The sequence below is a fragment of the Staurois parvus genome, unplaced genomic scaffold (genome assembly GCF_062004578.1).
Source record: "Staurois parvus isolate SC_StPar_1 unplaced genomic scaffold, SC_StPar_1.0 ptg002222l, whole genome shotgun sequence".
NCBI classification, from domain to species: domain Eukaryota; kingdom Metazoa; phylum Chordata; class Amphibia; order Anura; family Ranidae; genus Staurois; species Staurois parvus.
This window is the reverse complement of record NW_028320018.1, coordinates 68,390-80,894: the sequence shown is the minus strand read 5'-3', so window position 1 is coordinate 80,894 and position 12,505 is coordinate 68,390. Positions and strand designations below refer to the sequence as shown.

The 12,505-nt window shown below is 45.5% G+C and overlaps 1 protein-coding gene across 1 annotated transcript in view; it reads left to right on the top strand.

Annotated features, from left to right (window-relative positions):
- SHLD1 (shieldin complex subunit 1) overlaps nucleotides 1–12,037 on the top strand; it is a 118,990-nt gene extending 106,953 nt beyond the window's left edge. Inside the window, exon 3 of the mRNA XM_089665503.1 lies at nucleotides 11,291–12,037. Coding sequence (XP_089521629.1) covers nucleotides 11,291–11,757 — 467 coding nt within the window. The 3' untranslated portion in view covers nucleotides 11,758–12,037. The remainder of the gene's footprint in view (nucleotides 1–11,290) is intronic.
- The last annotated feature ends 468 nt before the right edge of the window (nucleotides 12,038–12,505 follow it).

The window sequence follows — 12,505 nt, the reverse complement described above, 5'->3', positions numbered from 1 at the left end:
GGCGGACTGACAACTCATGGGGCCCCGAGGCAATAGGGGATCATCAGCCGATCCTGAATACGACTGCCAGACTCATTCACCTTTCCAACCGCTCCGTTTCCGCCACCCCCCTCTGCCAATCCCTCCACTGGCTTCCGATTGCGCAACGGATCAAATTCAAAATCCTAACACTGACGTACAAAGCCGTCCACCATACTGCCCCGAACTACATCACTGACCTAATATCCAAGTACCACCCAGCACGCACACTCCGCTCCTCACAAGACCTCCTTCTCTCTAGTTCCCTGGTCTCCTCCTCCCATGCCCGCCTCCAGGACTTCTCAAGGGTGTCACCCATCCTCTGGAACTCCCTGCCCCAACCCATCAGATTATCACCTACTCTCCTCTCCTTTAGGCGCACCCTGAAAACCCATCTCTTCAGGGAAGCCTACCCCACCCCCTGCTAACTTGCCGACCTCCTCCACTCTTCCTACCACTCCATCCCCCACAGCTATCTCCTCCTGTGCCACTATCCCCTCCCTCCTAGATTGTAAGCTCGAAAGAGCAGGGCCCTCGATCCCCTCATGTTTTGCATTGTATTGGTATTGTTCTGTCACATGTTCTGTCCCCCTTTGTACAGCGCTGAGCGAACTATTGGCGCTTTATAAATACTGTATAATAATAATAATAATAATCATGGGTCCCCTGTGTCCTTGCCCAAACTCAAAAAAGCCTATGAAAAAGGTACCAGGGGCATCTCATGGGGCCCCCTACTGACCCCGGGCCCTAGGGCAGTGCCCGAGTTTCCAAATGGTCAGTCCACCCCTGCTCACAGACGAAGCATGTATCTAAAAAGCATTTGCATAATGAAGATGGCCACAACGGCAAGCAAGGTGTTTCAACTGTCAGTGCGGTCAAGCTAGGCTCCCATCATTCATCCACTACACATCTCCACAAGAGGCTGGTCAGTAGCTCTGAGGAAAGGGATTCGTCCCCAAAACGTGTCAGCATTTGACCGCACTGACATTTGGAACACATTGCTTGCCGTTGTGGCCATCTTCATTATGCAAATGCTTTTTAGATACATGCTTCGTCTGTGAGTATGTTTTTATCTTTTATACCTTTCAATAAACCTTGGATAATGCACTAGGTGTGTGCGCCACCTGATTATTCTCTATTACTTTTTCCATGTTCCAGTGTATTTTGCAGCGCTAGCAAAAGTGCACCGAGCAGGAACACTCCAGTGTAATCCAGCCCTCACGGAGTTGGGGTTCCATTCAAATGGCACCCCAATGCAATGCAAGCCATAAAGCAGCTCTATGCTTGTTCCTGGGATCATGGGGGCATGCTCAACATACCGTCTGTCCCAGCTTATATGCAGGATGGCGGCAATCACTCAGAAGACCACTTTCTTGGCCGGGCTTTATAGAAGTCGCCGTTCGCCTACGGGTATGTAATTTTAAGGAAGTTCAATTTCTCTACACTGCACCATTGATTTGTGAACTACTGGGGCCCCTTGACTGCATTGCAAGTAGTATTATTATAAAGATGAATGAAACCTTTAGCCTTGGTTCACTCTGATGCGGTGCGGAATTTACAGCATTTTCTGTGCGAATTCCGCACCGAATCAGAATCGCACCCCGTTCATGCGAACCACTGCAGGTGTGTCTTTTTCTCTATCGCTGGGAGGGGGGTGTAGTGGAAGGCTCTCCCGGGTGGGGGGCAGGAGTGTTGTTGGTCAATGTCAGCAATGTCAGGCTTTCTCCGTGGGAGGGGGAAGGGGAGGTGGTGTTGGTCAGTGTCCGTGGGGCAGATGATTTTTGTGTTGCCTAGGGCAGCAGAAAACCTAAATACATTACTGGTAGGGGGGTGTTTCCTGTCCCTACACTCAGGTCTGCTATGCAACATGTGATATCATAACCCCCTGCCCTCTGCCTTCTGAAGGTAAGACATGCTGAACGTTGAATGGATGTAAATGATGCAGATAAAAAGGTACAACTTATGTAGGAGGATTTGTTTCATCTCTGCGTATCACCTGAGGCCAGTCACTTCACTGGGTATATGGAAGGGTATACAACAATTGTTATAACTGGGGGCACTGTTCTGTCTCACAGCAGCTGCTGCACATAGCGGTCACGGTTGTTCCCCTTTGCCCTACATGGGCTGCTGATGGTGGAATCTGCAAGTGGATTTCAAATGCAAACAGTTCACGGATAACACATACATTTCACACCATAATCAGGCATAAATATAAATTTGACATTTTCGAGTTGGCTACAGCTCAGCCTTAAATCTGGCAGGGTCAATTTCTACAGCTTGCCAGATGTGTGGGAATTGGAATTGGATTATTAATTTCATGTGCGTCAGTCAATGGATCACCTCCAGCACGCTCAGGCAGCGAGTTAAGGATTTCCTCCTTTCAAATGCCCTCTCCATTCTAGAAAAAAAAAAGTCATTGTGGAGGAAAAGGTTATATAACCTCTTCATAAAAATCTGTCAGCTGTGAGCTGTGCAAGCACTTAGGACGCAGCGTGAATGTACTGTATTTACAAGGGATGGATTTTCACCTTCTCCAATGGCTGCTGCACGTCTGCTCCATCGTCATGTTCATTATACTCACAGATGATCTGCTGGAAAATAAACACGCTTTCATTAAATGCAGCCTAGTGCACTTTTCAGGAAGGTGTTGGAAGTTGTTGATGTTTCTAATTGAATTGCAGTCATTGAAACATTTGCATTGAGTGTGTTTCACGATTCCAACAAGGCGATATTCAGTAGCGTGTCGGATAACCCCTCCATGACTTGGAGAAGAGAGTTCCACAATGGACCATTTTTGGTTTTCAACAGAAGCCTCCTTTTTCAGAAATGTACAGCAGTCTCTGTGAAAAGAAAAGAGGACTCATCCACATAACCTCATATAGAGCTTTCTTATGGATCTAAAGACGTATTGTTTCCTACGGGCCTGTGCATAAAGTTGTGTAAAGATTAGAAAACTTGCACTCCATTCAGGTCCATAAACTCCAAACAGAAAAATCTGAGTCTTAACAACGAAGGACCCTAGGTGGTGGTAGCTGCCTGCATCCTACCAATGGGTGACGCTAGGCATTAACCGCCACCGTATTCTAGCAACCAATGACCCTAAATGGCAGGTGCTGCCTGCATCCTAGCAACAAAGACCCTAAGGTGGATGGAGCCACTTGCATCCTAGCAATGAAGGCCTATAGGTGGACAGAGCCACTTGCATCCTAGCAATGAAGGCCTCTAGAGGACACAGCCACTTGCATCCTAGCAATGAAGGCCTCTAGGTGGAAGCAGCCCCCTGCATCCTAGCATTGAAGGCCCCCTCCTGGATCCTACCAATGAATGCCACTAGGCATTAACAGCCACCTATGTCCTAGCAACAAATTACCCTAAATGGCAGACACCACCTGCATCCTAGTAACAAAGACCCCTAGGTGGAAGAAACCACTTGCATCCTAGCAATGAAGGCCCCTAGGTAAAAGCCGCCACCTGAATCCTAGAATTGAAGGCCACTGCCTGGATCCTACCAATGACTGCCAGTAGGCATTAGCAGCCACCTATGTCCCAGCAACAAATGACCCTATATGGCAGGTGCCACCTGCATCCTAGTAACAAAGACCCCTAGGTAGACGGAGCCACCTGCATCCTAGCAATGAAGGCTTCTACATGAAAGCAGCCACCTACATCCTAGCATTGAAGGCCCCCTCCTGGATCCTACCAATGAATGCCACTAGGCATTAACAGCCACCTATGTCCTAGCAACAAATGACCCTAAATGGCAGACACCACCTGCATCCTAGTAACAAAGACCCCTAGGTGGAAGAAGCCACTTGCATCCTAGCAATGAAGGCCCCTAGGTAAAAGCCGCCACCTGCATCCTAGCATTGAAGGCCCCCTCCTGGATCCTACCAATGAATGCCACTAGGCATTAACAGCCACCTATGTCCTAGCAACAAATGACCCTAAATGGCAGACACAACCTGCATCTTAGTAACAAAGACTCCTAGATGGAAGAAGCCACTTGCATCCTAGCAACGAAGGCCCCTAGGTGAAAGCAGCCACCTGAATCTTAGCATTGAAGGCCCCTGCCTGGATTCTACCAGTGATTGCCACTAGGCATTAACAGCCACCTATGTCCTAGTAACAAATGACCTTAAATGGCAGGCGCCACCTGCATCCTATTAACAAAGACCCCTAGGTGGACGGAGCCACTTGCATCCTAGCAATGAAGGCCCCTAGGTGAAAACAGCCACCTGAATCCTAGCATTGATGGCCCCCGCCTGGATTCTACCAATGAATGCCAGTAGGCATTAACAGCCACCTATGTCCTAGCAACAAATGACCCTAAATGGCAGGCACCACCTGCATCCTAGTAACAAAGACCCCTAGGTGAAAGAAGCCACTTGCATCCTAGCAATGAAAGCCCCTAGGTGAAAGCAGCTACCTGCATCCTAGCAATGAAGGCCACTAGGCATTAACAGCCAGCTATGTCCCAGGAACAAATGGCCCTAAATGGCAGGTGCCACCTGCATCCTAGCAACAAAGGCCTCAAGGTGAAAGGAGCCACTTGCATCCTAGCAATGAAGGCCCCTAAGTGGAAGCAGCCACCTGCATCCTAGCATTGAAGGCCCCACCTGCATCCTACCATTCTACCAATGAATGCCACTAGGCATTAAGAGCCACTTATGTCCTAGTAACAAATTACCCTAAATGGTAGGGGTCAGCTGCATCCTAGCAGAAAAAAAAAAGCCTTTAGGTGGAAGGAGCCACCTGCCTCCTAGCAACAAAAGCCCCTAGCTGGCAGGAGCCACCTGTGTCCTACCAATGAATGACATGAGGTCAAAGGAGCCACCTGCACCCAAGTATTGAAGAAGCCAAGGTGGCAGAAGCCACCTGCCTCCTAACAATGAATGATGCTGGGTGGCATCAAGAGCCACCTGCCTCCTAGCAACAAAGGGTCTTGGTTGGCAAGAGCCAACTGTGTTATAACAAGGAATAACGCTGGGCATCTTATCAATGAAGGACCCCAGATAGCAGTAGCCACATGCATCCAAGCAACAAAGGCCGCTAGGTGGCAAGAGCTACCTGTGTTCTAGCAATGAAGGACACTAGGCAGAAAAAGCAGACAGTATCTTAACAGTGAAGGACCCCAGTTAATAGAAACCATCTGCATCTTAGCAACAAATGCCCTTAGAGCTGCCTGCATTCTTCAATGAATGATGCTAGACAGCAAGAACCACTTGCATCATAGCAACAAATGCCCTTAGAGCTGCCTGCATTCTTCAATGAATGATGCTAGGCAGCAAGAACCACTTGCATCATAGCAACAAATGACACTAGGCAATGGGAAAAACCTCTGTCCTAGCAACAAATCTATACTAGGCTGCAGTGTTATGTACAACCCTGACTTTCACTCACTTATACAGTGCAAACAGTGACATACGTCCACTTCTGAGAGTTGCAGTGCCAGGTGAAGTACTCGGCTCACAGTGGTTCTCTCGCACTCCAGCACCTCCATTTTTCAGAGAATGCAAGGCGTTCATTGATCATAGGGGGGCTGGAAATCATGACATTCATCCGCTCCTCCTCTTATGGCCGAGTGCCTTGCATTCGTGGAAAAGAATGCAAGACATTTCATGAATGGAGGAGCTGGAGTGTAGCTGAACCCCTGTGATCTAAATACTCCAGTCAGAACTGTAACTCTTAGCACCAGATGTTTAGGGCTGACTGCACTGTACGAGATTGTAAATGATGCTGCAGCCTAGATACAGGGAACATACACTTTGATTAGAGTTTAGATTTACTCCTTGACACAACCTGCCCTGGAGGTGGTGCAACCACTATATCCTGTGACCACCGTTATTATTATATTATACAGGGTTTACATAGTGCCAACAGTTTGCTCAGCGCTTTACAATATAACGGAGACAATACAGTTCAATACAAGGGATAGGAGGGCCCTGCTCCTTGGAGCTTACAATCTAGGAGGGAGGGGCTAGTGGTACAAAAGGTAGTAACTGTGGGGGATGGACTAGTTGGGAGAGTAGAAGATTCCATTATTAGCTGAGGGCAGGATAGGCTTCCCTGAAGAGATAGGTTTTCAGAGATCGCCTAAAAGTGAGCACAGTAGGCGATAGTCTGATAAACTGGGGTAGAGAGTTCCAGAGGACGGGGGAGGCTCTGGAGACATCCTGGAGATGAGCATGGGAGGAGGAGACAAGGAAGCTAGAGAGTAGGAGGTCCTGCGAGGAGCAGAGAGTACGGTTTGGGTGATATTTAGAGATAAGATCGGTGATGTAATTTGGGGCGGAGTTATAAATGTCTTTATACGTTATTGTTAATGTTTTGAATTTTATTTATTGGGCAATGGGAAGCCAGTGGAGGGATTGGCAGAGAGGGGTGGAGGCCAGTGGAGGGATTGGCAGAGAGGGATGGAGGACACTGAGTGGAGGCCAGTGGAGGGATTGGCAGAGAGGGGTGGAGGACACTGAGTGGGGGCCAGTGAGGGGATTGGCAGAGAGGGGTGGCAGATACAGAACGGTTAGTAAGGTGGATGAGTCTGGCAGCAGCATTCATGATAGACTGAACAGGGGATAGCCTGCGATGAGGTCGGCCAATGAGGAGGGAGTTACAATAGTTGAGGTGAGATATAACAAGGGAGTGAATAAGTTGCTTAGTGGTTTCCAAGGTTAGGAACGGCCGTATCTTGGAGATGTTGTGGAGGTGAAGTCTACAAGATTTGGACAGCGATTGGATTTGGGACTGGAAGGACAGATGGGAGTCTAGGATTACTCCTAGTACCCTGGCACGTGGGGAGGGACCGATGATTGTGTTATTGGTCTTGATGGAGAAGTCAGTGGGGGGGGGGGCACGGGCTGGGGGGAATACTAAGAGCTCAGTTTTGGAAAGATTGAGTTTAAGGAAGTAGAGTGACATCCATGCCGATATGTCGCTTAGTAGGTTAGTAATGCGAGAGGAGACTGAAGGGGTGAGGTGAGGAGTAGAAAGATAGATTTGTGTGTCATCAGCATAGAGATGGTACTTAAAGCCATGGGAGTTTATCAAGTGACCAGGGGAGGAGGCGTAGATGGAGAAGAGAAGCTCCGTTATGGCTCCTACATGTTTGGGAACCTGCCCCGGAGGTGGTACAGCCACTATATCCTGTGACCACCATTATGGCTCCTACATGTTTGGGAACCTGCCCCGTTGGCTCCTGATCAGAAGCCTTGGCTGGGAACTGTCATTGACAGCTAGGTCAGGGTGGTGGGAGCCACCTCCATTCCCATGATGCTGCATCCCTATGCCAAACACATCAAACAACTTTCAAAAACTTTATTCAGCACTCTAAATAATAATACTGTGCTGAAACAAGTTCCAAAACCAAACAACTGTATAGCTGTTAAAGGATCAGAACGACCTTGGACTAATGATTTGATGATGAGAAGAAATGCCCTTTATAACTCACATTTGTCGTCACTGAAGCAAAACAAAAGCGGGTGCGCTCTGTAATTTCAGCTCATTTTGCAGAAATCATCAGAACATGAAAAAGAATTCAAGAGCACTATAGGGCATTTCAAAGTGAATTGGCTTCCTCCTACATATGATAGGAATGGAACTTACATACGCAAAAGGCCATTTTGCTTTTTATATGTAAATAAGACTCATGCAGACAGGGATTTCATTAGGAGATAACATTTTCTCATCTACCTGTTGACTTCTTGCTTTGGTCATCAGGCTGGCTGTTTTAATCCTAGTTCACATGTACTCCAGTTTGTACAAAGTTTACAATGATTGTATAGGTTTCCTTTTTCTTTAACCACTTCCCTACCGGGCACTTTTACCCCCTTCCTGCCCAGGCCAATTTATAGCTTTCAGCGCTGTAACACTTTGAATGACAATTGCGCAGTCATGCAACATTACCCATATTACATTTTTACCATTTTTTTTTTCACAAATAGAGATTTCTTTTGGTGGTATTTGATCACCACAGAGTGTTTTCTTTTTTGTGCTATAAAAAAAAAAAGAGCAAAAAATTTAAAAAAAGTTTTTCTTTGTTTCTATTATAATATTTTGTAAACAGGTAATTTTTCTTCTTCACTGATGTGCGTTGATGAGGCTGCACTGATAGGCAGCACTGATGGGCACTGATTAGGTGGCACGGATAGGCACCGCTGATGAGCATTGATAGGCTGCACTGATATCCTTTAGATTGTAAGCTCCACGAGCAGGGCCCTTCTGTATTGAAATGTATTGTAATTGTATTGTCTCCCGTTATATTGTAAAGCGCTGTGCAAACTGTTGGCGCTATATAAATCCTGTATAATAATAATGAGGTGGCACTGATAGGCAGCACTAATGAGCACTGATGAGGTGGCACGGATAGGCACCACTGAGCATTGATAGGCTGCACTGATGAGGCGGTACTGGTGGGCATTGATGAGGAGGCACTGATGATGCTGCACTGATGGGCACTGATGAGGTGGCACGGATAGGCACCACTGAGCATTGATAGGCTGCACTGATGAGGCGGCACTGGTGGGCATTGATGAGGAGGCACTGATGGGCACTGATGAGGTGGCACGGATAGGCACCACTGAGCATTGATAGGCTGCACTGATGAGGTGGCACTGGTGGGCATTGATGAGGAGGCACTGATGATGCTGCACTGATATGCAGCACTGATGGGCACTGATGAGGTGGCACGGATAGGCACCACTGAGCATTGATAGGCTGCACTGATGAGCATTGATGAGGAGGCACTTATGATGCTGCACTGATATGCACAATCATGGTCACTGATAGGCGGCACTGATGTGAAAAACAGTCAGATAAGATAAGTAGGGAAAAAAATGTCAATGGTCTTCACCTGTAAAATAAATATAAAATAAAGAAAAAAAATGAATAGAATTTATTTTGGGTTGTTTTTTGGTGGTAAATTATGGTAAAAGCAAGAAATATAGAGCTAATTAAAAAAAATATTTATTTTGGCCCAGTTTTCCTTTGACAATAAAAAACAAGATGTCCTTTACAATTTCCCGCAAAAAGAAAGCCCAATTCATGCTGAAACAAGCAAGGTATAATCCGCCTGGATACATTAAGTCGTTGCAATGATATGTACAGATTTAGTAAGACATGTCAAAGGGGCAGAACTGTATTCAGGCGTTAACATGTATTATACCCTCTGTCACTAAGGGGTTAAGTATGGCAAGGTTACAGCAAGGTGTAGATACGGTGCAACAAGATGGGAAGGAAATCAAGTATTCTTATATATAACATAAGGCTAGAAAGCAGCCAGAATAAATTGCAAGATTACAACATATCGAGACTGAAGGAACGAGGTATCATCAGGATAGCTAGATTAAGGTTCGGAGAGCAGAAACGAGATGGAACGCTTGATCTGACAAGCACCCAGTGGAAGGCTATTGGGCACTTATAAACACTTCTAGACAGAGTACAGACAACACACGTCTGAGTAGGCAGATTAGGTAGGACACTCGGGGCAAAGCAGGGTGGAAAAAAAGACAGATGGCATAGAGATGTCAAAGGGAAGTCAGGGAAGACTGCATGAAGAATGGCACAGCAAGTAGGGAAGAAAGACTGAGATCCAGAAGATGTAGTATTGGAACCAGGGGCGGACTGACCATTTGGAAACTCGGGCACTGCCCGAGGGCCCGGGGTCCGTAGGGTGCCCCATGAATTTGGGCAAGGACGCAGGGGCCCCATGATCCCCTATTGCCCAGGTCATTATAGTCTGTAACAATGCTGTACAATGGATGTTACGATCCCTGGCTGGGAGATAAAGTACGTTAAAAATAAGGAAACAAACACAAAACAAAGCTTTGTTGGGATTAGGTTTCCGATCGGGGCAGACTGAGAACTCATGGTCCCAAACATGACATCCCAGAGGTGTTCTATTAGATTTAGGCCAGGCGAGCGTGGGGGCCATTCAATGGTATTAATTCCTTCATCCTCCAGGAACTGCCTGCATACTCTCGCCATATGAGGCCGGGCATTGTCCTGTACCAGGAGGAACCCTGGACCCCCTGCACCAGCGTAGGGTCTGACAATGGGTCCAAGGATTTCATCCTGATACCTAATGGCAGTCAGGGTGTCATTGCATAGCCTGTAGAGGTCTGTGCGTCCCCCCATGGATATGCCTCCCCAGACCATCACTGACCCACCACCAAAACGTTCATGCTGAACGATGTTACAGGCAGAAGAACGTTCTCCACGGCTTCTCCAGACCCTCTCATGTCAGTCACATGTGCTCAGGGTGAACCTGCTATCATCAGTGTATAGCACAGGGCGCCAGTGGTGGACCTGCCAATTCTGGTGTTCAATGGCAAATGCCAATAGAGCTCTATGGTTCCGGGCAGTGAGCACAGGGCCCACTAGAGGATGTCGGGCCCTCAGGCCACCCTCGTGAAGTCTGTTTCTGATTGTTTGGTCAGAGACATTCACACCAGTGGCCTGCTGGAGGTCATTTTGTAGGGCTCTGGCAGGGCTCATCCTGTTCCTCCTTTCACAAAGGAGCAGATACCGGTCCTGCTGATGGGTTAAGAACCTTCTACGGCCCTGTCCAGCTCTCCTAGAGTAACTGCGTGTCTCTTGGAATCTCCTCCATGCTCTTGAGACTGTGCTGGGAGATACAGCAAACCTTCTGGCAATGGCATGTATTGATGTGCCATCCTGGAGGAGCTGGACTGCCTGTGCAACCTCTGTAGGGTCCAGGTATCGCCTCATGTTACCAGTAGTGACACTGACCCTAGCCAAATGCAAAACTAGTGAAAAACAGTCAGAAAAGATGAGTAGGGAAAAAAATGTCAGTGGCCTTCACCTGTAAAACCATTCCTGTTTTGGGGGTCGGGTCATTGTTGCCCATCTAGTGCACCTGTTGTTAATTACATAAACACCAAAGCAGCTGAAACTGATTCCCCCTCTGCTACTTACCTGACCAGATCAATATCCCAGGAGTTTCATTGACTTGATGCTACACTCTGATTAGAAAGTGTTCCTTTAACTTTTTTGAGCAGTGTATATAGTGTATTGTGTTTCAATGCGTGTTCTCTGTCAATGCCCTATGGGCCTTTTAATATGGAACTTTGTAATAAAATTTTGTATAAATTTTAATGGTTTGTTGTTTTCTCTATTAAATGCATAATCAAAATCCCATCCACTCTCTCTGGTATAGCCTATCAATCTCCCTGGGGCTTGACACCATATTGTATTATTATCGGCCATATTGCGATAAATGACTTTCCTCCAATAATTATTTTACATTTTTCTTTAGGTTACAGAACAAGCGATTGTGAAGACAGTGAAAAAATAAGACGAGAAGATGATGAAAGACTGTCTGTGTTGTCACCCAGCAGCAGTTCTTCCATTGTCAGAGGACAAAGGAACTGCACCATCACCTCTTCACTAGAAACCAATGAAGACATCGATGAAGCCCAACTTCGGGCAAATTTAGATGCATTTTACGAACTAAGCTCCTTGCCTGGAGACAAAGCCATTTCCCATCAGCTTACTGAGAAAATATTGGAATTAAAGCAGAAGAAACATTTATATGCTCTACGCAGCTTTCAGATGGGAAAGATTATTTTACGTCAGGAGGGAACAAAAGTTTTACAGAGCTCTGTCACCGATAATGTCTTTTCTTCCGCCGGAGAGACCCTGAATATAAAACCAGTGCCAGGGCTTTCTGACGATGTGATCAGGTTCCTAAAGGACAGGAAAACTACAAAAGAGGGACATTAACCACTTCAAGTCCGGACACTTTCACCCCCTTCCTGCCCAGGCCAATTTTCAGCTTTCAGCGCTATCACACTTTGAATGACAATTGTGCGGTCATGCAACACTGTACCCATATTAATTTTTTATCATTTTTTTGAGACAGATAAAACTTTATTTTGGTGGTATTTATTCACCACTGGGATTTTTTTTTTTTTTTTGCTATATAAATGAAAAAGTCCAAACATTTTGAAAAACAGTTGTTTTTTTTATAAAATTTTGCAAATAAATAATCTTTCTTTATAAATCTTTTCTTGGCCAAAATTTATTCAGTTATCTTTTTAGTAAAAAAAAAAAAAAACCCAAATAAGTTGATAACCAAAAATTATAATTTTTCAAAATTTTTTTTTTTTTTACGTTTTTATTTTATTTTTTATATTATTATTTATGTTTTTTGGGGGGGGGTTCCACATAGTGTCACCTTTTTTTTTATAACATTTTGCAAATAATCTTTCTTCATAAATCTTTTCTTGGCCAAAATTTATTCAGTTATCTTTTTAGTAAAAAACAAAAATAACCCAAATAAGTTGATAACCAAAAATTATAATTTTTCTACATTATTTTTTTAATTTTTATTTAATTTTTTTATATTGTTTTTTTTAAACAAACTGTCACCCTAGCAGTACAGTGTCACCATAGTGACACTGTGCTACTTGTGGGGGGGTTATGAAGATTTTTTTTTTCTTTACACTGATTGCTTTTATACCCATAAAGG